Raw genomic sequence first — 24,832 nt, forward strand, 5'->3', positions numbered from 1 at the left:
GCCCGGCCTTCGTTATGGACCAGGGTGGGCGTGGGAGTTCAGTTTCACTGCTGACAGGACAAGAGTCCTAATAAAGCCTCTAGCTCCATAATTCCTGACAAAGACTCCTTGGCCCAAACTTACTTAGGCTTCTCTGAGCCCTCTTTTTGACTGGGCCTTGTCCGTGGGCCCTGTCTAAGTCAGTCTTAGCAAAGGATCCTGTGAAGTCATCCCCCAGTCCTTGATATCTGATTGAGTGCCTCATCCTCCACCTTTGATGACTAAGTCCTTGGTCTGCCTGCGGCAAGAACCCTGTTAGTCCAGTTAAACAAGAAGCCCCCTAGCCCTGATGTCTTCCCTCAGCAGTTTTCCATCTACTGACCCCCCCTCCCCCCCACTGTCTTTACTGTACTAGGAGTTGAACACAATTGCTCTCTTCTGATGCATGAGCCCTCTTGGAATAATCTTGAATAAAGTCTTCCTTACAGTTTTAACAAGGGTCAGAACAATTTTTCTTTAACCCTCCCTATCGTGATCTTTGGTTGTGTCCACTCCCCTTGGGCAAGAGCAGAACGAATGATGTAGGGCATAGGGACAGTGGGATGGGGGAGCCTTTGGGTGTGGGGCTCCAAATTTGAGGATTTGGAGCTCCCAGGACAGACTCGAAGGCCTCAGAATCCCTGAAGAAGTTGTGGAGATCACGAGTGCCTTTCATATGTTCTGCTGTGATTCGGCAGAGAGGACACTAGACTGAGAGTATAGCGAATGTAACAGAGTCTTATGATTAATAATACCGTTAAGCCTTACCTTTACTCAGACCCCAAGGAAAACTGAGATTTTATCCAGACTAACACTTCTTCCTATCCTGTTTACCTCCTGTATTTCTACTTTTTTAGTGGAGTCGTAAGAATTAGATGTCAGATTCATAACAGAGGTCACAAACTCTTCATCGTTATGACCTGTTCTGGTGAAATTCTCTGACAGGGCTTATGGAGTGTGTGGTCTTGAAGTTGGCTTGGGGTTTCTTTGATAGTCTTTACTTTCTTTCTTATTCTAGAGGTAACTTCATTTCAGGTTTACAGTTTGGCCTCTCCTATCACCGTAAATTCTTTTTTTTTTTTTTTTTTTTTTTTAAATTTTTTTTTTCAACGTTTATTTAGTTTTTTGGGACAGAGAGAGACAGAGCATGAACGGGGGAGGGGCAGAGAGAGGGAGACACAGAATCGGAAACAGGCTCCAGGCTCTGAGCCATCAGCCCAGAGCCTGACGCGGGGCTCGAACTCCCGGACCGCGAGATCATGACCTGGCTGAAGTCGGACGCTTAACCGACTGCGCCACCCAGGTGTCCCTCTATCACCGTAAATTCTTTCCAGCACTGTGGGACTTCCCTGTTTATTCAAAAAACACTATTTAAATACCAAGTGATGAGCAACATGGCACCCTTGGCACAGGCTTTTCCAGCCTGAGGAGCAAGTTCCTGACCTGGTAAATCAAGAGGGTTGGCCTTTATCACTCGAAAGGAATGGAAGAGGCATTGGTAGGTGCTCGTCTGACCTACCATCACAGTTGCAAGGGTGATTGGGAATCGCATTAGCATTTTTGAGGACATGAGTCTGCTTCAGACTCTTTATAAATACAGCTTGACTCAGTCACTCTATGACTGACACCCTTGGGACATGAAGTGGATACTGTTCTTTGGGGCCCTTATTGGGCTCAGCTTCTGTGGCCGAGAAAAGTTTTTTGGGTAAGTTCCTTTTGGACTTATTATGATTATCATTATTTGGCTAGTTCAGAGATATAGGAGCCAAATGGATTTGAAAATGAATGGCTGATTATATCTCAAGTGGAGTGGCACTGGGAAAGAAGACATGAGCTTCTGTCCCAGTCCTTCTGGGACAAGTTCCTTCTCTCTCAGGCTCAATTTATCTGTGAAATCAGGACTAGGTGGGCGCCACAGTCCCTCCCCAGCTCCCTAATCTCCCATCAGTTCTTTTACTTCCTAGTTCTTATTGGTAAGGTCAGTTCCAGGCCTTTCCTACTTTCTTAACTTCTATATTATGAATTACTGAGAATTACCAGAAGGTGTTTCTAATTTCTGCCATGCTTAGGCGGAAAACCTGGGTCTTATTAGGCTTTTTGGTTTCACCTCTTGGTTAATGGTGAAGGCTTTGTAGAGCTGGTGTTTTCTCATCAGTGCCTGGGACGTGGAGATTGGATAGGTCTTGCCTAGCCACAGCTGTGAAAATTGACACAAGGATACACTTGTACACTGCGTGTGTGTGTGTGCGCGCGCGCGTGTGGTGTGTTTGCAGAATGCTTTGCGCTTTGCAGTGGAGAGGACATTTGGGAGGTAGGTGAGATGAAGGGGTGCCTTGGTCCCCCGCTAGAAGATTGAATTCTAATAACTCATTACCGCATAATGCTTTGCCATTTGCAAAGAGCTTTCATGTGCATTATCTTTTGGATCACGCAGCAACTCTGCCAGGCAGGGGTGTTATTTTCCTCAATTTAAACATGAAAAAACTCAGCCTTAGAAAGGTTAAGGAACCTGCCCAAGGCCACTTAGCCGGTAAGCAGGGGAGCTGCAACTCTGGAGGCAAAACCCATACCCTTTTGCTATCACCCAAGTTAGTCTCCGGACAGAGTCCCGTATCTCACAGATATGTCTATATGTGTTAGTTTACTCTCTAATATACTATCTGGCTGGAGGGACTTTGGGGATGTTTATTGAGGTAATTACTTATATGAGATCGAGTAATTTTTATGGTGATGATTTCTTTTCACCCCTGGTGTCTACCGTCAAAGAGCTCAGAGGGGTTGGGCATAGCAGGTGACCAGAGAAGGAGATTTTTCCGCAGGCAGCTCAGCAGTAGATGTGTAATAACTATGCTCGCTGCCATGTGGGCTGACGCAGAGAGCCGTCAGGCTCTCACTGCAGCTATTCACATGGCTGGAACAATCTTTATTTCTCAGGATACAGACTTCGCTTACAGCGCACTGGACGGACCCCTGAGTTGAGACAGCCGGGCCCGGCACTCGATCGCCTGCCACAGGGACTTGCACCGAAAGGGCTGCGCGCCTGAGCTAATTGCAGCTCACCCCCCCAATCTGTTCTCATCCTATACTAGGGAACCCAGTAAGGGTGGTGGAATCCTTCCGAGGGTCCATAGACCTGTCCCAGACACCTGGCTCAGTGAACGTTTCTAGCAAGGCCTTTCCAGGCATTCATGTGGTAGGAAGCCAGAACCCAGCCTGGCTGGGGGTTGGGGGGCAGTAATGATGGAGATGAAGATAATGGTTGCTCTCCCCCCGCCCCCGTCACCCCCTAGCTTGTGTTTCTTTCACCTGACTCCCTACTTCCCCAGTGTGTCTCACTCTGCTGGGGTCTCGTGGCCTGGTCTTCAGCCATCTGAAGGATGGACGGCGGCCAGGATGCCTAGAGGTGCAGGGCAGGCAGAGAACAGGAAGTATGAAATGATGTCTTGTGGTGGCTGCAAAGCCCGGCCGGCGATCTGGGCGAGAAAGGCACAAGGGCCGGGCCTCTTGGCTTTGCCCTCATGGAAATGGGGGAAGGATAGAAGCTTGGCACTAGGGCGTCCAGAACATGGGATGAGTGTGAGGGTGAGTGAGAGGAGGTCACCAGCCATCGCGTTGGTGGCAGCTGGACAGCCCGAGGTGTGGAAGAGGACCAGAGTTAGCAAGAGCGCGGAGATCACCTGTGGGGAGCAGCAGGGGTAGACGTGGCAACTTGCAAATCCCAGTAGATCCCCTCCCCCGGACCAATCTTCCATTTCCAGCAAGAGTTTGAGGTCTTTGGATTTCTAGATGGCAGAGATAGGTTGGGTTCGGCCACCCACACTTCCAGGACCGGGAAGGAGCATTTTGCAAATAGAGACAAGGACAATTAGGGCAAGAAAATGGCTGCCTTTCACCCGGCACCTACTTACGTTCTCTCTGCTTCTAGGCACTGGCGGGCTTACGCTCGTGAGAATGATGTTAGATCCCCTCAACCCCCCCACTTTTTAGGGCCGTCTGAAGACCATCCCTCACGTTGCCTCCGGGTTGGGGAGAACCTCACGGCTGACGACATTGGTTCTTGGAGCCGGAGTGTGAGATTGCCAGGAAGATAAGGAAAAGGGCTAGCAACCAGCTAGAGGGAACAGCATGTGCAAAGGCACGGAAGGGCAAAGTCCGCGGTGAATTTGGGATTTCGGTGAGGCTGGCCCTGAGAGAGTGTAGGAGGGAGAGGTGGAGGAGAGACAGATGGGGAAGGGCCCCACTCCGCACCAGCCCTTCGACTCTGCCTCCCTGCACCCCACAGTTGTGTCTTTATCCCCGGTAGCTTGGCGGATAGGGTATGATGAAATTGTGCTGTGGATTTACTCACGCTCAGGGCCAGTTCGATTTCACTGTGTTCCGCTGCCCTGTGGACTCTGCCCAGGAGTGTGGACGTGCTGTTGTGAACTTACCACCCTGGGAAAGTCAAACACACGTTCGGGCTGCACGTGTAACGTGCCGTTCATACTCTCGAGAGCTCCTTGCTCTTGGTTCCTTTTTTTTTTTTTTCTTTCTATTCCCGTCCCTTCTCCCTCCACTCCTTTTTTATGATTGTCCTAGTCAGCGTTGTGTTTTACAAGATGCCTCATTTTGCCAACCGAGATGTCAGTGCACAGGTGCTCTCTAGAACACTCATTTTTAAAGACTCCCCGTTGCTGGAGTGTGGGGGGTGGGTTGCGACAGAGCGTAAGTTCGGCAGATGGGGCCCGGGACTTAGCCAGGAGTAAGGATTCCTCTTCTGTTTTCAACGTGTTCCTTTTTTGCGAGGCTGCTTGCCTGCGTCCGGGAAATGGTAGTCTGACTCCCCACCTTCCTAGGGCTGCAGTTCAACTCCTAGCAAGCCTGTTGGGCTCAGGCTGAGACCCCCCCCCCCCCCCAGCCCAGCCAGTGGCTTCTCCAGTGTGGCCTCAACAGCTCCGGGGGGATGGGCTCAGCTGCCCACCTCCAAGGACCCTGTGGAGACTGGACGCCTTGGGAGAAAGCGAGCCCTTGGCATTGGCATTTCCACCAGACCTCCCCCCCCCCCCCCCCCCGGAGCGGAAGCAACCCTTGCCTCCTCGGGGCTGGACTAGACGACCCCCTGGAGATTCTCCAGAACCTCCCAGAACAAAGTTAGACCCTGAGAGCCCCATCTGGATCGAGCCGGTTTTCTGATCAGAAGATGCGGATCTGCCTCGTGAGGCTGCACATTTAGCTCCCTGTGACAGAACCATTTTCTCTGTCAACAGGTCCTTCAGCCCACAGCCCTCTCCAGCAGCTCTTCCCGCATTCATTCGTGTAAAGGGATGACGCATGTGACAGCGTTGAGTGCGGATTCATTCGGGCCGTCACCTAGCAACGGGCTAATGGCTCCCCTGGCTCCCTGAGCCGGCTGAGGGCACAAAGGCAGCTTTTCAGGCTCGGCCTTCTCCCGCCCACACACAGGACTTCGGGGGGCCTCTGCCCCTGCCGCTGCTGCGGAAGCTAAATGGTGTACACGAAGCGAGTTCAGGACAGACGACAAAGGGGGGCTCGGGACTGGCCGGCTCCCTTCTGGGCCTTCTCAGCGCCCCCTCGGGAGGACTGAGTCCCGAGTCAGTCCCAGCACCCTAGCCCGTGTTGTAACTCGTATTTGTATAGAGTTCTGGAGCTGGACAGGATTGAGAGACCACCCAGCAAATAGCTAACCCTCCGAGGACAGAAGGTCTGTTCTCTTTTCCAGCTCTTTCCAGCACGGACCTTTAGCCAGAGTTTCGGTCCTAGCCCCTGACAGTGAAGAAGTGCTTCTTTATGTCTTGAGTTAGCTTTGCGTGTAACTCGGGAACATTCCTTTCTGCAAAATATATATGTTTTTCATTATAAAGTAATATGACCACATTACAGAAAACAGATACGAGGGGAAAAAAAGTAAGTCATCCATAATCCCACGACCCGGACATAAGCACTGTCAGCATTTGCTATATTTCCGTTGTCTGTTTTTCTTCCAATGCATCTGCTTTTTCCATACTTGTAATCATGGCATACATACAATTTTGTGTCCTGCTCTTTCGCTTAATATTTCCCTTCAAGTTATACTATAAGCGCTTTTTCACATTTGCCACGTAGTCTTATTTTTAATGGCTATACGTTATAACCAAAGACTAGACCGTTTCCTCTCATTCGGCCCAGTTATGTCTGGGAGAGTAGGCTTGGGGTTTATCTGCCAGCTGAAAGCTGACCATTATCTCTTGCTTTTTTCTTTTTCGCCCCCCCCCCCCCCCTCCAGGGACCAAGTTTTTAGGATTAACGTCAGAAATGGAGACGAGATCAGCAAACTAAGTCAGCTAGTGAACTCAGACAACTTTAAGGTACCTGGTTCTTCTTAGTCCTCTTGGGTATCTCTGACTTTGGTGAGAGACGATTAGCACGGCTGGCGTTGTTGCTCCTGAAGTTTCTGTGCGTAGTCCTGTATCAGTCAAGTGCCTCCGGGCTGTAGGTCGCAGCGCTGCTGTCCTGGGCGATGGGAGGCCTCAGCAGTGGGCTCCGTCTTTCTGTCTGCCATCGACTTTTTACTTCTTGGACTTTGCCCGGTATTGCCTTCTGGGTAGGCCTGACCCGACCCCACCGCGAAAAGGGCAGCGTTTGCCCTTGGGCGGAGCCCAGCTCCTCAGGGCTCACCCTGGCTTTTGGCAGTCGTTCCAGAAGAATGAGCTCATTGTGCCTGTTACCTGAACCGTCCTTTAACCTGGTTTTATTTCTGTTCTCTTCAGCTCGACGTTTGGAAAGCTCCCTCCGCCTTCAGTCGTCTTGTGGATGTCCTGGTCCCATCTGTCAGCCTGCGGCCCGTCAAATCCTTCCTGAAGTCCCAGGGCTTAGAGTACTCGGTGACAATCGGAGACCTGCAGGTGGGTAGAGCAAGGTCCCTAACTGGGCTTGCATAGGCCAAAGCATCCAGAGTGGATCCGAGACGCGTGCGAGTCCTGGTCTTATCCTTCTCCATTCTGTAGAGGAGCTCATTGAGGCCTAGGGAGGTCAAGTGCAGTGACTTGTTAGTGGGACATGTTGTAATAGAAAAGAGCATTATGTCGGTCAGGGAACTGGGCAGATCTGGATCCAAATCCTGATTTTGCTAACTACCAGCTGTGTGACTTTGGACATGCTATTAATGGCTCGAGCCTCCATTTCTTCTTCAGTAAAATGGTACCAGTGAGGACCTACTTCACACAATTTGTCGAGAAAATTAAGTGATTAAGCGCAGGTAAAATGCCCAGCAGTGCCCGGTCTGTCGTAGGTGCCCCGCAAGTATTAAACCTCCGTCCCTTTTCGTATTTGAAGTCAGGAGGGAAGGAAAGAGTGTGCGTGTGTATGTGTGGGGGGTGTCGGAGACCAGTCATGAAAAGCGTCCTTTGAGAAAGAGGGAATGTCACCAACAGTTCTCAGCAGAGGGGACATCACCACCCATCCAGACACCAGCCTCGCGACCTGTATCTGAGCAGCAGGACAGTGCCTGGCTCATGTTCTCTCCTTCACCGAGGTGGGTTATGGACTAATTGGTGATTTGGCCCGGGAGTTTCCTGATGGCGTGAGCAGCTGTGAGCTTATTAATCATCCTCACATGTCACGGACATCTGCCAGGAGCCTTCAAAGTATGAGTGGTTATAAGAATTTCTTTGTTTCTGAATGGTTTCCCAAGCTGTGTATTTCAGAGGCACTGGATACCAGATGCGGGCTGATGCCTAGAGAATTCACAGCGTAGACTAACCAAATAGCACATATGTTGCTTTTGGGGAGTAAGTGGGTTTCGAATGGGGTGATGTACATTGGGTGCCAAGAAGTAAGCTTTTATAGATATGGAGAAAAAAAATCTGACCCCCTTTTGCCCCTTGGCATTTGTGTGACGAGGGTGCCGCCATCTTGGCCAGCTCGTGCCAAGACATGGCAGAAACAACACGAACCTCCATGTCCAGTGGGTCACTTCACGACATTGCCGTGTCTTTTCTCAGGCCCTTTTAGATCATGAAGATGAAGAAATGCAACACAATGAAGGGCAAGAGCGAAGCGGTGATAACTTCAACTATGGGGCCTACCATTCCCTGGAAGCGGTAAGTGTCTCAGAGCAGGTTAAGAGAAAGGTTGTCAGAACCCTGGGTTTTGTAACCCCTTTTCTTACTTCCAGGAGGTAGGTGTTAGTCCTTAGCACAACACCCTTTTACTAAGGGGCTACAATGGGAACGCTTTGATTTCTTCGTAATTCTTGGGTCGTTTATCTCCCACCAGCACCTAAGAGCACCGTGAAACACAACTGAACATTTTCTCCCACATGTGTCCTTCTTTTCTAAGGCAACCCCTTAAAGAAAACCATGGAATAATTACAATCATTTCCGTCCTTGTAATTCAACCTTCTTATACCCCACCATAATCCCTGTGTTTTACTCACCCAGATTAAAACGTTACTTATTCCAGGCAAGTAGACAAATGGTTATTTCCAAGGTTAACCAAATATTTCCACTCATTTATCATGATTACTTACAACGTATATTTGTTCCCTAATGTGTTTTGGTGCTGAGTTTAGTTAAAAACCACTTTATATAGATGACTGACTTTCAAGGTAAGCCAACCCTCACGATAAAACACTTGGAGCAGAAAAATTTAATATGCTATTAGAACTCGAGGAATCAAGAGGGGCTACAGAAGGGGACCGCATCACACATAGCAGAGTTTTGTTACGACCCTCGATGTCTTCTACATTAGTCTGGAAGCTCTCTTCTAGCTCAGAACAACACCTCAAAACGAAATTGTTACTATCCTTCCTGTACCTGCATACATGTTGTTCTTTTTATCCAAAGACGGCGTTCCTGGCATGCTTTGCATGAGGCATATACTTGGAGTTGTTTTTCTTCTAGATGAGGGGTGATTTCCAAGGTTGACCAACTGTTTTCACTTCTTTCCCCTGATTGTCAGTAGCTTTGTTTATTGTGTATACTTCCAACCGCACTGGCCCTTGATCCCTCTTGTGACCAATGACATACATCTGCAGAACAGCTGGATCAAGTTAGGAGTTCAGTCCCGGGCCATGGACAAAAGCAGAGCTCAGGGCTCACCCAGGGATCAAACCCATGACGTTAGCTTCGTTAACGTGGGGCACTCCCTAGCTGAGCTTAACCGGTTGCAAATGTCACCCAAGACCCCAGGAACTCCGTCCCCTCGCCTGCCTGCCATGGGATCCTCACTCTCTCAAGCACTTGCTTTTGCCCTCTGGCTCTAGGTGTCCCCCCCCCCCCAACCCCTCCCGTGAGGCCCCCTGCTGGGCATTGGTGTGCTATCTCCCTCTTGGCTCGATCACATGCAGTTCTTTCTAAAAACAGCTTTGAAGAGCTCTCATCCCGTAGCCACTTAGGCCTTCTTATGTCTCTGGTGGGAATCTCATGTTTGCTGTTATTTCTGTTAGTTGCTCGGCCGAGTTTCCCCTCATGCTGGCAGTGTGAATGGGACCCCTCCCTCCGGATATAGCTTGGCGTTGTAACTTTACCTGGGTGACTCTCTTGCCTGTCCTGGCTCGGTGCGGGCCTCCGGCTTTGGCTTCACTTCCTAGGGTCAGTAGGTAGAGTTTCCAGGCCCTTTTCGTGGCTGGAAGGGCTGGTTCCCAGCTCTCAAGTTCCAGCCCCTTGCCCACGCTGGGTCCTGTGCTCTATGTTGCTATTCCTGGTTGGCCGCAAGCCCGCAGTGCCCATGGCAGGTGTTTGGTCCCCGTGTTGCGTTTTCTACCTTGCACCCAGATGGCTAGTTGTTCCCTTTTCATTTCTTGCCCCTGCGGTGTCTCCTTTCTTGAGTTTTAAACTTGGCTGTGGGTTATTCTCATTGTAGTTTGCCTGGCTTGCTGTTATGCATCTGCGGGGGTGGGGGAGGCGGGCGGTCTCTTGCTTCTCTGCTCAGTCTGCCATATTGACTGCAGCTCTGATAAACCATTGAAGCCTGATTTTATTTTATATTGACTGCACATTTTTCTCCTCTGTAAAGCTCCCTCTTCCACTTTTAAGGGCTAAATATAAACGTATTTATTTCCTTCTTTTGACCCTCAAGAGGTTTGAGCAACTAAGATGGATGAACTCTATTGAAATCAAATTAAAAAAAATTGAAAACAAATGGAAGCATTTGTAACTATGATTTACAGGGCTTCACTCGTTCTCTTAAGGCCGATAGAGGAATCTCCAAAGTGGGGTGCTTGTACTACAGGGGGTAAGGGAGACGCCTCACTGGGATGGAGGAAGAAACCTTACAACTTCTATTGACGTTCTACATACGTGTATATTTATTATTAATGCAATTATTAATGTTTTTGTTTCTTTGGGTTGTTTTACAGTGTACGTAGTATATTTTTGTGGTGCATTATTCCAGTGATATAACGTACATAATATACGGTATGCATGTAGAACACATAACATATGCACATTATAAAACAAATACACACACACGCACACACACACACACACACACATATGGCGTATGGTAATTTTTAAAAAAAAAAAACCTCGTGGAGAAAGTGATCAAAAAGCTTAGAGAGGATCGTTTTTCAAAAACCTCGGCTAAACGGGGCAATTGCTGATTTATCCAGTCTAGTATGGCGCAAGGCACCACACTGTTGGCGAAGTATCTGTGCAAGTCTCTCTCTAGGTTAGTGGCCTATAATTTTATGGACAAATCAAATGTGTTATTTTCTAGAATATCGTTGAAAAGGACTCTTTAGGCAGCTCTTCAAGAATAAGTATTCCAGGGCGATAATGTTGCCAATCCCACGATCACAGGGCTGGTAGAAATCACTGAGATCAGTAAGATGAAATTCACAGATACCTACCCAGAGCTGAACAAAATTTTTAAACGCCCCTGAGTTCACTTTTTCGTGCTTCAGATTTATCACGAGATGGATAGCATTGCTGGAGATTTTCCTGATCTGGCGAGCAGAGTGAAGATTGGGCATTCATTTGAAAACCGGTCCATGTATGTACTGAAGGTGAGACCCCAGGCTCTTCAAGGGGCCAGACTTGGACTCAGGCTCCTGGTCCCTTGCGTCTAGGACCCAGCCCTCAGGCCTCTGAAGGAGACAGCTTCTTAGGATCCCCTTGACTTCAGGGGCGTGGGGAGACATCTACTGGGGTTCAGGTTTGGTCTGACAGAGAGTCCTCTGCTTTCGCCTAATGTGGAACGAGTTAGAACTTAGAAGGAATCCATCCCATTGCAAGCTTTGATTGAAAGGCAGGATCAAAGGGAGTGGGGGTGAGGGGTAGTGGGGGTGGGCGTGGGGTGGGTTCGATTAGTATTCCAGAAAGCTCTCAGATGGGCCACAGTCTTTTGCCTTCATTCCTACCTCTGTAAAGTAAGACAAATGGGGATAGTTCTACAAATTCTCTTCTGCTTTTAGGGGTACTTATTGGAAAAGCAATCTAGGAAGCTAATTTTAGGGTTGATGTAATTTTAAGCCCAGCCTATGCTCCTTGGCTGCACAAAGCCTAATTTCTAGATATTTCTAACAGATTCAGGTCTATATTGGCAAAAGAGGTAGGGAATTTATGGCAGGGACATAAATTACATAAATAATCCAGCCAAATGAATAAAAGGAATTTGGAGATAGGAGCCACGGAGCAACTGATGGTGCTAAGAATTTGTCAAATCCTTAGCTTTGTATAAGCCGTGAGGAACCCTGGCTCATAGCGGTGCTTGAATTACCAGCCGGAGGAGATTTGCCACTGAACTGCTTGCCCTAAAATAATCCCCATAAATTTAGATTATTTGCCAATCTGATGCAGACTCTGGCTTCATTAGCACCACACTCTGACCCAAGGCGGCCCAGCCCCACACTAAAAGGCGGGAGCCAGAATTCATTTCAGGCCATTTACAAAGAGCTATAGTGAACCTCTCTCTCTCTTCCTCCTTTTAAAATCGAATTCATTTATTGCATCAACGAGAACAGGCTGGTTCATGCACTTTTGTGTCTCTCTCTGTTGGGATACCATTTGAGGTCTTTCAAGAGACATAATATTATCTCTAATCACACTGGCATTATAATTCACAATAGCAATTGTTTCCCCTTCCCATTTGCTTCCAACCCGGGGGCAGCTCACGCTGCCCGGAGCTTCGGCTGGGCCCTGACAGCCAACCAATTAAGCTCCCTGGTCACGGAGAAGCCTGATAAATAGATGGTGCCCTCAGGAACATTTGGTCTCTGAATTATCTTAAATGGATTAAATGAATAGGGGTGAGCTGGGGAGTGGAGAGGTGAGTGGAGACGTGGGCAGGAGGGTCATTTCCTGGCCTCTTTCTCCTTCCACAGTTCGGCACTGCAGAAGGCGGGCGGCGGCCGGCCGTTTGGCTGAACGCAGGCATCCATTCCCGGGAGTGGATCTCGGTGGCCACGGCGATCTGGACTGCGAGGAAGGTCATGTCGCCTGGTATTAGCTAAGAATTCCGGTGGGCCGGGGGTGCCCCCGCAGCATCCCATGAGGCTGGGCCTGGGGGACGAGGTGGGAAGGCACTCTGCATAGACAGTAGGCTGGGGGCCTTTTCGGATCAGAGAAGCAAGAGGTCAGAGCCCCTTGGTCAGGGCACTGCGGTTAAATGACAAAGTGCATTCATGGCAACGAGCAAGCTAATGAGCTGCAGAGGTGGCCCCGAAACACTGACCCGCAGTCAGCCCCGCAGAAAGGGAGCAGAGTCTCCTCAGCAGTGAAACTCAGACGAGCTTTGCCTTCAGTCCCCTCCTAGCCCTCCAGACCCTCGAGGACCTCATGTTGTCTCCGTGTCCCTCCGGAGGGTCTGCTTTAAGGCAGCGCTAGGGAGAGGAAGGGTGCTGTGCGTGGGGGCCCAGATTCCCCCCAAACTATCATGATATGTGGCTCTTCCCTCCCTTCTTCCCACCCCCTGGAAGGAATGAATAAACCAGGCAGCCCTGGACTCCTTGCAAATGTTGACGTCCTCATGGAGCCACGTGCCCCCAGGTTTCGAAGTGCTCCAAGAGCTTTGCACGGGGCCGTGTCTATGAGGGCGGCAGGGAGGCTGCAGAGGGACATCTGGGGGAAGATACACAGGCTTAGACCTAGCACCCCGGCCTGCCCTGGCATCGCTGACGAGCTTCCCGTCTCTGCTCAGGTTGCATCTGATTACGGGAAGGACCCAACCATCACCTCCATCTTGGAGAAAATGGATATTTTCTTGTTGCCTGTGGCCAATCCTGACGGATATGTGTACACACAAACTCAAGTGAGTCATACTGAGCGGGCCGGGCTTGGAGTTAAGGGCAATTGGTTGAATCCCTTGCTTTGCCGCCTGCCTAGTTGTATGAACGTGGAGAAAACTCGCACACGTGTGCAGGTTAGGAGCTCTCTTGGGCTCTTGTTTTTCAGTCTCTCGCTGAGCCGAGAGTCGCCAGGGAATATTTCTGTTAGAGAGAAGAGTCTAATGAACTCCCTGTCATGGCTCTTGAATAATTATCAACCCTTTACCAATCTTCCTTTCATTTCTTTCCCTCCCACACCTTTTCCCCCTTTTCTTTAAAAGCAGATCCCAGGCATCAGGTTATTTTTACCCCGAACTCCTTTAGTATGCATCGCTAGTCGATGATAATTAAAACAAAACAAAACAAAACAAAAAAAACCCCCCAAACAATACACCACTGTCACCTTTTAAAAAAATGAATGGAAGTTCTTTCATATCATCTAATTCCCCCAATTATCTTTAAAATGTCTTTTGACTCAATTTAATGAAATCAGTACCCAAATAAGGCCCGCGCTTGTATTTGGTTGTTATCGCCCTGCAGGCTTTTTATTTTTTTATTTTTTATTTTTTTTAATTTTTTTTTCAATGTTTATTTATTTTTGGGACAGAGAGAGACAGAGCATGAGCGGGGGAGGGGCAGAGAGAGAGGGAGACACAGAATCGGAAACAGGCTCCAGGCTCTGAGCCATCAGCCCAGAGCCCGACGCGGGGCTCGAACTCACGGACCGCGAGATCGTGACCTGGCTGAAGTCGGACGCTTAACCGACTGCGCCACCCAGGCGCCCCTCTGCAGGCTTTTTAAATCTACAGCAGTTATCCACCCCCGCCCCACACACATCTTCTAAAATGTCATTCATTTGTTGGAGAAATTGAGTAAATTGTCCTGCAGAATGTCTCACGTTCCGAATTTGGCTGATGGCTTCTTTGTTGTGTGTCATTTGTTTCCGGATCCCCCATATTTCCTATTCACTGGCAGTCAGATCTTGAAGTTTGACTGGATTCAGGTTGGTTTTTTAGGCAAGAATAAAATAGCTACTGTGCACTTCCTGTCACTCGCGCCGGCGATCATTTGGGTATATGATGCCTGTTTGTCCTACTTTTGCTGAAACCAAGAGTTATCTGGTGGGTTCAGGTGGTATCAGGCTGGTTCTCGCATTATAAGGTTCTTTTTTTTTTTTTTAATATTTATTTTTGAGAGAGACAGAGACAGAATGCGAGTGGGTTAGGAACAGAGAGAGAGAGGGAGACACAGAATCGGAAGCAGGCTCCAGGCTCTGAGCTGTCAGCACAGACCCTGACGCGGGGCTTGAACTCACGAGCCGTGAGATCATGACCTGAGCCGAAGTCGGACGCTCAACCGACTGAACCACCCAGGCGCCCCAATAAGGTTCTTATCAGGACACTTTGGGGGAGTCCTTCTCTCTGAGCCGGAAGGGCTAAGCCTTTCCTTTCTGGGAGATGAGCGGAGACGGCTCAGTCACTGAGGACCGGAGCCCCAGTGAAACTCCAGGCAGAGCCACAAGCAGCTTGCCCCCTCGGTGGTGCCCGTCTCCATCATAGACCCCCAGAGAAAACCTTCGCCTCTCCTGTGCCCTGACCCGTCTCTGGATGTGTGTTCCTTTCTTGATGGACTTTTCAGAACCGATTATGGAGGAAGACACGGTCCATAAATCCTGGAAGCCGTTGCGTTGGTACTGATCCAAACAGAAATTGGAATGCTAGTTTTGCAGGTAGGTTGGGGACATGGTTTTCAAAGCCTGGACCACAGGGCTCCCAGCTGGCGGTGAGGGAGCCAGTTTCTAGGCTGGCTCCATTCCTGCTTCACTGAGAGACTTGGGCCAGTCCCTTACACTATGTCTTGGGTTTTTGTGTTTCTTGTTTTGGATAATTCTGAAAAGGAACAACTCTGCAATTCTTGTTCTCCTAAAAGAACGCTAACATTTGAGGCGCCTGGGTGGCTCAGTTGGTTAAGTGTCAGACTCTTGATTTCAGCTCAGGTGATGATCTCACGGCTCGTGAGTTCGAGCCCCGCGTCGGGCTCCGCGCTGGCCGCTCAGAGCCTGGAGCCTGCTTCAGATTCTGTGTCTCCTTCTCTCTCTGCCCCTCCTCTTGCCCCCCCCCCCCCAAATAAATTAAAAAAAAAAAAGAAAAGAACACTAATGTTTGAGAAACTGTTGTAGTCTTGGATGTACAGATCTATGCCTTATACCCCGGTCACCCTGCTTCTCTTGGGCGGGTGGCTGGGTAGATGGACGGGTTCCTGGTGATAACTCGGAAGAGGGCAGCTTGCCTGCCACACACACCGTTGGCGGGGACAATAATGTGGCTGTGGGAAAGGAGCTGATAGACATGTGGGAACTGAGGGCATCAAAGTGAAGTCAGATCTTCCCACAACTGGGGTGGTTTTACACTCATGCCAAATACCTCAGGGAGCTCTGTTGTGGAGTAAAGAAGGCAGTATTTCTAAATGCCTGTCAAATACGAGACTTTGGCCACAACAATAGATTATTTCTGGCAGCCCTTGGCCATTAAGATCTGAACCAAGAGAATGAGTTGACACCAGAATAAATGGAGTCATTTTCATTATTAATTGGTCTTCATATTAATTATCTCGAATACTTGTTAATTACAACCCACTGTCAGGAATGATATTAATTATTTATGACAACTGTTGAGTGATACAATACAAGGTCAACTCTATCCGTTTAAAGGATTCCTCCCAGTTTTCCCCCTCTGGAGGCAGATGCAGTACCCTGACTTCCCACTTCTGCGCCCTCCCTGCAATGTACGCATAGTGTGGACTAACTAGTCTCTTGGGGGGGGTTCTAGCATTGACCTGTCCACTGCCAATGCCTTCCGCCCTTCTTCTGGGTTGAGTGTCCTGCATTTCTGTTTTCTTGCCTACGGGTTAATCTTTCTGCTTGGGCCACCTCCCCACCCCCCACAGGAGAGGGAGCCAGTGACAACCCTTGCTCTGAAATATACCACGGACCCCATGCCAATTCGGAAGTGGAGGTGAAGTCGGTGGTAGATTTCATCCAAGAACATGGGAATTTCAAATGCTTCATCGACTTGCACAGCTACTCACAGCTGCTGATGTATCCGTATGGATACACAGTGAAGAAGGCCCCAGATGCTGATGAGCTGGTGAGTGATGGGCTACCTTCTACCGAGCCCTGGGCCTGCTTGACCCTGGGGTGCTGCCACAGTGGTTGTTTTTCCAGCTTATAGGGAAAGTCCGGGAGCTTGGGCTTATTTCATCGGGCCGGGTCTTCTCTCTCTGCCCTTTGGAATGTGCCATCAGACCTCCTGGGGGCAGGTAGAAGTCCGTTCTCATTATTTCTGTGTTTGCTGTGAGTTTCAAGGACCGTCCCCTGCACCTGTCCTTTCCTTCTCAATTATTTTTCTGACCAAAATGTGTCACGGACCCACTGCTTGCCAAGAACTGCGGGTGGCGCTGTGGAGGGTCAGGGGGAGGTGCTCCTCATTCTGGTCAAGGTATAACTTAAGTAGGGTACAGGCTACAGCCTAGGGGTGCTCCGTGTCACATACAGTGACTCGCCCCAGGATGTGAACAGGCACTCAGGGTGGACTGGCTCAAGCAGGGCTGCACCTGCAGGGTGACTGAGCGCTTCTCCCACTGTGCTGGTCGGTTCGAGAGCGCCCCCCTGCCCAGGGCCATAGCTGGCCTATAAACCTCCCGGCAGATGCAGGGCTCATGCTAGGTGTGGACTAGATTCTGGTCTCAGACGGGCATTCTGCATAGGGCACATCCACATACGGTGGCCCCGTCTCACTTCCACTCCAGGAACGCCCAACTCTTAGAAGGTTTCCTCTGGGACGTCGTAACTTGGCCTTCTCACATGTTCACGACCACGACATTCCCGTCCCTCGGGAGAGGTGAAGATGGTGGTGTATTTACTAGGCTCCCAATGGGCTGGTGAGCAGCCCTCCACATCTCTGTGTATCAGGCTTTGGCTCTGGTTGGATGGGAAGGAAGGAGACCAGAAGGGAAACCCAGGGGAGGGGCCGAGAATCTTCCATACCATTGCAGTGCAGAACAGCTGGGGGATGTCAGGCTGTGGGATCCATTCTTTCTCACTCCGCCGACTCCCCCTTCTAGGACAAGGTGGCGAGGCGTGCGGCCAAAGCTCTGGCTTCCCTGTCGGGCACGACGTACCAAGTGGGTCCTACCTGCACCACTGTCTGTAAGTACTCGCTGTGTGCATCGGTTATTTAGAAAATGCTTTGAGAGGAAACTTGAGAAGAAGGAAGTGGGAGAAGAGCTGCAAGTTAGGCTTTACGACACTGTAGTCGGATTGTTAGTCGTTAGCGGTAGACCAGATTTGTGTCAAGCCTGTGTGATCGTCCATGCTGCAGGCGTCGTCCTCATTGGTACCATCACCACTGCTGGGCCATTTATCACGTGCCCACAGTGAGGTGAGTCCTGCTGGACTGCGTTCCTCACATTCCAGGAAAGATCCTGACATAGGATTTTCAAAGGAAAATTCAAAGGAAAGCCACCTTTGGATCGGCAGACCGAGGTGGTGGTACTGAGGGGGGGGAGGGGGGTTCGCTCACCTTCCCGTCAGCAGTGAGCACGTGTTGGAGCACAGCATACTGGGATCTGGGATCTTCTGTGCGATGGTCAACATCAAGCCGAACCGCCCGCCCCCCAAAAAACCTCTACCAAGACTCCAAACCTGAAGGTGGTCTTGAGGCTCATTACCTACAGCTTCAACCTCTGTTCTGGTTTCTCACTGAAGTGTCTCATCTGAGCATTTCACCCTGTTCCTGCTGAGAACCTTCCGGTTCCCTTATTCTGTGAGCCTGATCTTTAAAGGTCAAATTGAAGAATATTCTCGTTCTCTACGAGTCTAGCTATCAAGGGGAAGTAAAAATACAAACACGAGGAGCACAATTCTGGCACCTTTTAAGATGGCGCCCTTCTCCCCCCCCCCCCCCCCCCCCAGTGCCTTCTCTGTAGGTAACTTTCTGACAGTTGGTCCACCCTCAGAGCCCCTGCAAACTTGCTGATACTTCTGTCCTCTTCCATCCCATGACCGTGCCATCCAACTGCTTCATCCTCGGCTAGCTTGTCCCTTTCGCCTTCCTCTTCTGGGAAGATGCTCCATCCGCCCTGCTGGGCCCTCTGGACTCTGACCTCAGCCCTCTTGTCTGCCTTTCATACACCGCTGCCATCATGGCCGCCGCCACCGCCACCGTGCTGTAGAAAGCAATTAGCCTGATGTTGTCATTGTGTGGCTAATTGCAGCAACCGTCCATTAATTATTCATGGTTTATTGTTCTTAGTGTTGTTAAATGGGGGCTCCTCAGAGGCGAAGCACGTCAGGAGAGTCTCCATTCTCTGCTTAATCAGTGAGGACGGAGTCCGGGACTGCAGAGAGCTAGAGAGACTTGGTAGGAGTCCTTTGACGAGGCCTTCTCAAAAGAGCTTTGTGGGTCACCACAGTCGGGGCTTTGGGGTCAAACTCCAGTTTAAAGGACGGCCTTGTCGTCCCACATCAAACACATTCTTCCCAGCTTAAGCTGTGCCAAGATCAAGAGATACTCATCGGACTCCTCCAGAGCAAGAGGAAGAAGGCTCTCCTGAGTGTCGTCCAGGAGACCTAACATTTCCTAAGTCTTTCCAGAGTGCATCTTCTGTATTCTTTCAAGGCTTTGTCTGCCCCCTTGGCTTTCCAAAATGTAATCAGTTTTTGTGTAATAACACCCCAATTCTATGGGTTATTATTGCATGTGCTACACGAATAGCTGACATTCGTCCCTTCAAGGGCTGGACCTTTTCTTAGATTAACCATTGTAGCTGAAAACAGTTGTCATGTGAATTTCACACTTTCTTGCCTTCTTTTTCTTTTTTCTGTTTTTGAGAGAGAGCGAGAGCGTGCCAATGTAAGCGGGGGCGGGGCCAAGAGAGAGGGAGACAGAGGATCCAAAGCAGGCTCTGTGCACACAGCAGCGAGCCCGATGTAGGGCCCGAACTTCTGTGAGATCATGACCCGAGCCAAAGTCGGACCCTTGACCGACTGAGCCACCCAGGTACCCTGCTTTCTTGCCTTCTTAAACAGAGCATGGACAAGAGATTTAAGCTCCTTTTTTTCATGACGGAGTGGCCTTCTGAGCATCATTGGTTACGTCCTGAAGGCTTTCTGTGCCATACCGCGTTTTCAATCCCTGTGCTGGACAGCCCCAGCCCATTTTGCTTCTCTAATTCTTGTGTCTGCGTTAAAGAGTTTTCATGTCCCCTTCCTCTGGTCAGACTGCGACTTCAGGCCACCTGCCTCTAGCAACCCTCGCCCCTTCCATTCACTGATTCTGGTCTGCTCAGGGCTTGGACACAAGTTCTCTGGGCTCATCTGACTCGTGGCTAGATTGTGAGGATGAAGGATGTTCATGACAGCATCGTTTATAGTCACGGAAGACTGGTGAACACCTAAATGTCCATCTGTACAGTACTGAATAAAAGCATTCACACGGTGAGACAGTATGCCCCCCCCGCCCCACAAATGAATGAGATGCATTTATATGTGCTGATAGGGAATAATTTTCCAATGTTAATTTAAAAAGACAGTGTTTTTTTTTTTTTAGTGTTTGTTTATTTTGAAAGAGAGAGAGAGAGAGAGAGAGAGAATGAGTGGGGGAGAGGCAAAGAGAGAGAGGGAGAGAGAGAATCCCAAGCAGGCTCTGTCTGCATGGTCAGCACCGAGCCCAGCTCGGGGCCCGATCCCATGAACTGTGAGATCACGACCTGAGCCAAAATCAAGAGTCAGACGCGTAACCGACTGAGCCACCCAGGTGCCCCTACGTGTGTATTTAATAGCATGTTAGTAGTGTGTTCCCACTCGTGTTAGAAGAGTGGGTAGATTCTGAGCAGAGACCCAAGTACAGTGAAGTACGTGCACTTGATCACTTTGCTTAGCAGAGATCTTCTTGGCTCCTTCCTGAATTCAAAAGGTATTCTGAAATACTTGAGTTTGCCATATAACGAACCTCTAGAAATTTCTGGTGCCATCATCTGTTTTTTATTCAGCCTTTTCCCAGGGTAGAGAAGGACGTGGTAACCGCACAAGGATTTCGGAGACTCTAGGAGGGTCTGTTCCATAACCTCAGGGGGCGTGTCATCGCAGTAGAAGCAGCATCTCTAGAAAAATCACAAATGGTATCATGGGAAACAACCCTCAGGAATTGTGGGAAAACAAAAGGAACCCATGTCTTCGTTTAACAGACGTGTACTCTACTCAATGGACTGGGAGGAGGTTGAAGAAAGCACGGGCTTTTATCAGCAGAGGGACCCGGGTTTCAATTCCAATCCTGCCGTTTTCTGTCTGTATTTCCTTAGGTAAATTACCCACTCTGAGCCTGGATTTCCTCATCTGAAAAATAAGGACAGTGTTACCCACCTCACTGGGGTTTTTATTTTTTATTAAAAAAATTTTTTTTTAACGTTTATTCATTTTTGAGACAGAGAGAGAGAGACAGAGCATGAATGGGGGAAGGCCAGAGAGAGAGGGAGACACAGAATCTGAAACAGGCTCCAGGCTCTGAGCTGTCAGCACAGAGCCCGACGCGGGGCTCGAACTCACGGACCGCGAGATCATGACCTGAGTCCGCCCAAGTCGGATGCCCAACCGACTGAGCCACCGAGGCGCCCCTCACTGGGTTTTTTTTTTTTTTTTAATTTTTTTTTTTTAATTTTTTTTTTTTTTTTTCAACGTTTATTTATTTTTGGGACAGAGAGAGACAGAGCATGAATGGGGGAGGGGCAGAGAGAGAGGGAGACACAGAATCGGAAACAGGCTCCAGGCTCTGAGCCATCAGCCCAGAGCCTGACGCGGGGCTCGAACTCACGGACCGCAAGATCGTGACCTGGCTGAAGTCGGACGCTTAACCGACTGCGCCACCCAGGCGCCCCTTAATTTTTTTTTTTAATTCTTATTTATTTTTGAGTCAGAGAGAGACAGAGCATGAACGGGGGAGGGTCAGAGAGAGGGAGACACAGAATCCGAAACAGGCTCCAGGCTCCGAGCTGTCAGCACAGAGCCCGACGCGGGGCTCAAACTCACGGACTGCGAGATCGTGACCTGAGCCGAAGTCGGACGCTCAACCGACTGAGCCACCCAGGCGCCCCTCACTGGGGTTTGTTAAGATTAATGAGGTCATACATGTAAACTTTCCAATATAATGACGGGCTCGTGGTGGATGTTCAAGAAATGATAGTTGCTGTTGGATGTCATTATTTGGCGATTCAGTGTCACCCACACTTTGCACTTTTAGACAGTTTCTGCTCTAGTAGAGTTTGGCTGGGAAGAAGCAGGAAGGTAGGCCTCTTTCCTTTCCCCAGCCTTTTGGCAAAGGGACAGTGTATCCCTTTTGGCAAAGGGATCCCCGTGTATCCCTTATCTCTTGCTATGTAAAGAGTTATCCTAAAACTTAGCAGCTGAAAATAATATAAACATTTATTTTCTTCCACTGTTTCCCTGGGTTAGGAATTCAGGAAGGGCTTAGCTGCGTGACTCTGGCTCAGGGCCTCTCCTGAGGTTGCTAGTCTAGTTCCAAGGCTAGAGTCATTTAAAGGCTCGACGGGGCCGGACAGGTCTGCTTCTAAAGTGGCTCACTCAGGTGCTTCCCAAGCGTGCTGAGTATCAGCAGGACGCCCCAGTTCTTTGCTACATAGACCTCATCACCGTAGGACGCTTTCTGACTGTCCTACTTGGCTTTCCCCAGAGCGAATGATCCAAGAGAGCGCGGTGGAAGCCACAGTGTTTCTGGTCTAGCCTTGAAGGTCACACACCATCATTTCTGTAGCCGCCTGTCAGTTACCCAGGACAGGTCAGCCCTACTCACTGTCGGAGTGCACTGTACAAGGATGTGAAGACCAGGAGACAAGGATCACTGGGGCTGTCTCGGGGGCTGCCTATCATACTCTGTGCAGACTGGTTCTGAGTGACCTGAAGGAGTCTCCACAGTGAGTTAGTGACAAGGTGGGCATAAGGGTTTAACATCTCTTGGTTTGAGATTGTTGAAGAGGCTCATCAGACCAGTGGTCATGTGTCGTAGGCCTGATGACCTACAGAAAGGACTCTAGGTCCCTAAGGAATCACGGGCAGGCTGAACCCCTGGCTCCTTCCCTTCTAACCCTGAAAGAAGCTGGGCTTCAAAGTGTTTTCTTTTCTGACTTACAGACCCAGCTAGTGGGAGCAGCGTTGACTGGGCATACGATAATGGCATCAAGTATGCGTTCACGTTTGAGTTGAGAGATACCGGCCACTATGGCTTCCTCCTACCAGCCAACCAGATCATCCCCACTGCCGAGGAGACCTGGTTGGGGCTGAAGACCATCATGGAGCATGTGCGGGACAACCTCTACTAGACGAAGAGCCCCACCCTGACCCTGTCTTCTGTCATTTATCCCCGCGTCTGCCTGCCCGCTAAAGCTATTACTAAAGGGACCTTGTTCTTTCATGCGTGAGTCAGAGCCCTCTGGCTTTGTGGGGCACGCAGGGCAGCCCCTCTCTGGCCCTCATCCCTGAAGCTCGTATGTTCTGGTGGTGGACCTTAGAGAGGCGCTGCTGCTACCCTGCTGTGTTTTGGTCCTGCTGTTTCACTGGGCCCCTCGTAGGCCCTTCCGTTCGTGTGATTGTCTGGGTAGGCCACACGTAGGGTCACTCCTTACTGGGTGGCATGCCTCTACCTCATTTTTGGAACAAAAAGACATTGAACGTGGTTCTCTAGCCTTATCCAATCTAGCCTAGCTGGTGACCTTGCTCTGCTGGGGCCCCAAGAGAGGCACCATGGGAGAGACCATGGCTCGTCTTTGAGATCAGTCTCTGAGATGACACCGAGCTTCCTTTCATTTATCTCACTCCTTCTTGAATATATTTGTCTTTGAAAAATAAATCTTGTAGGGCTATCCGTGGAGGTCTTCCTCTTTTGTTTTCTTTTGTTGGTTTTTGTTTGGTTTCGGTCTGATACAAAGTAGTGGATCACTTCTCCTCACTGGGCCCCAAATTCCCAGATACAACAGTCCCGATCACGCCCTTCCCTTTGGTAGGCGGTGGAACTGGGATCGCAGAAGGGGATCTGTGTCAGTGCAGGTTCCGCTCACCCAGGAACCCTTAATGAAGGGGTGAGCTAATAGCAGGATTGCTGAATTACCCCCATCTGTCCTAATGGGCTCACCTCTACTTTGCCTTTTGAACTTACTTCAAAGATCTTGCCCTCGCCCTACAGGTCCTAAATCACTCCTCTGGCCTGGATAATCTCACCACCCCGGCACATTCCTGTTTGTGCTCTGGTGCACCTTGTGTTTCTTTTGGTCTTAAAGTCAACTTCTTCTGTTTTGCATCCCGGGCCTTGGGCGTCAAGATGGAGCAAGGATTCATCAGTCAGGCTTCTCTCGTTCCATTCCTCCTCAGCACATACCATCTGTCCTTTTTCCCCCCCTTTTTTTCAAACGTGTCCGTAAATCTTATCCTTCTGCCTAGGATTTGTGCGGCATCTGGTGTGTGCTCTTGGCCGATAAATATTCAGTATGAGTCTCATGATCACCTCCTATTCTTCGCCTTCACCTGAATGGAACCACGCCATGGTTTTGAATATGCAGCTCTTTCAAATGTCAAATGTCAATTTTAATCCCTGTCTGTATCGCGTGACATGTAGGAAGGCCTTGTCCATCAGGCCCAGGGGCCTCCAGGGCAGTGTTACCTTGGTGATTTTGCTCTGGTCCTGGGTCTCGTTCTTAGTTTTTCAGCTCAGAAGCTTGATATTCTCGGTATCCGTGTTGATTAGACTTGGGGATGCTGACTCACGCCCACAGAGCTCAGATGAGGCAGATGATAAAATCAGAATACGAATTTATTAATTTACATCATGGCATGTAACTGTTTAGTGGATTGAATCCTCACGTCGGTCTGAACAGTACATTCTCTCCCTGTAGGCAAGATACATGGGAAGCCAAATTATAATCAGAAGGTTGTTTAGCGAGCGGGGCGTCAGAGCAAGGAAAGTTAATTACAGTCTATGATTAGAATTTTTAATGGTATCCAGTTCTAATAGCATGATATATCCAATTCTATAACCAGAAGACACCTGCCAGCCAGCCAGCTGGTCGCTTGTGCTGGCTAGTCAGGGCTGCCTTGGACTAGACAATGCCCCAGTGGGCATGACAGTGCTTGCCTCTGTGACTCGCCTATAACCTGGCTCTATTTATAGACCTTCTCACCCCCAAGACTGAGATTGTCCTTTGGATTCCTTGAGGGAAAGATTTCTTACACAACACAGGAAAAGCCATAAAAAGAGTACCTGTGAGTGTAATAAAACTAAGAGCCTCCGTTCCTTAGAAGACACCATAAAGAAAGTGAGAAGTGAAGTTATAAACTAGAAGGTACTCACTATATTCATAATACATACAACAAAGGACATATGAGGAACCCCTACAGATCAATAAGAAAAGCACAAATAACCAATAGAAAAATGGACAAAAGCATATGATAAACATATGAAGAGGGGCACCTGGGTGGCTCATTCGGTTGAGCGTCTGACTCTTGATTTC

The 24,832-nt window shown here is 49.4% G+C and overlaps 2 protein-coding genes and 1 long non-coding RNA gene across 3 annotated transcripts in view; 2 read left to right on the forward strand and 1 right to left on the reverse strand.

Moving 5' to 3' along the window:
- Positions 1 to 1,518: 1,518 nt before the first annotated feature.
- On the forward strand, positions 1,519 to 23,191 carry CPA4 (carboxypeptidase A4). Its single transcript, XM_003983051.5, has 11 exons — positions 1,519 to 1,723; positions 6,281 to 6,362; positions 6,765 to 6,899; positions 7,998 to 8,096; positions 10,901 to 11,002; positions 12,320 to 12,424; positions 13,135 to 13,245; positions 14,900 to 14,990; positions 16,208 to 16,407; positions 17,384 to 17,468; positions 22,464 to 23,191. Exons 1-11 carry the CDS (start codon positions 1,656 to 1,658, stop codon positions 22,649 to 22,651), a joined length of 1,266 nt encoding a protein of 421 aa, XP_003983100.3. The 5' UTR covers positions 1,519 to 1,655; the 3' UTR covers positions 22,652 to 23,191.
- Positions 5,168 to 6,778, reverse strand: LOC109497609. Its single transcript, XR_002153914.3, has 2 exons — positions 6,367 to 6,778; positions 5,168 to 5,848 (listed from the first exon to the last, which is right to left on the reverse strand). It is a non-coding gene; the product is annotated as an uncharacterized LOC109497609 (long non-coding RNA).
- CPA5 (carboxypeptidase A5) overlaps positions 17,384 to 24,832 on the forward strand; it is a 47,943-nt gene continuing 40,494 nt past the window's right edge. The window contains exon 1 of the mRNA XM_045052755.1: positions 17,384 to 17,468. The gene's annotated coding sequence lies outside the window, so the exon portion shown is untranslated. The remainder of the gene's footprint in view (positions 17,469 to 24,832) is intronic.

The sequence above is a fragment of the Felis catus genome, chromosome A2 (genome assembly GCF_018350175.1).
Source record: "Felis catus isolate Fca126 chromosome A2, F.catus_Fca126_mat1.0, whole genome shotgun sequence".
Taxonomy (NCBI): Eukaryota; Metazoa; Chordata; class Mammalia; order Carnivora; family Felidae; genus Felis; species Felis catus.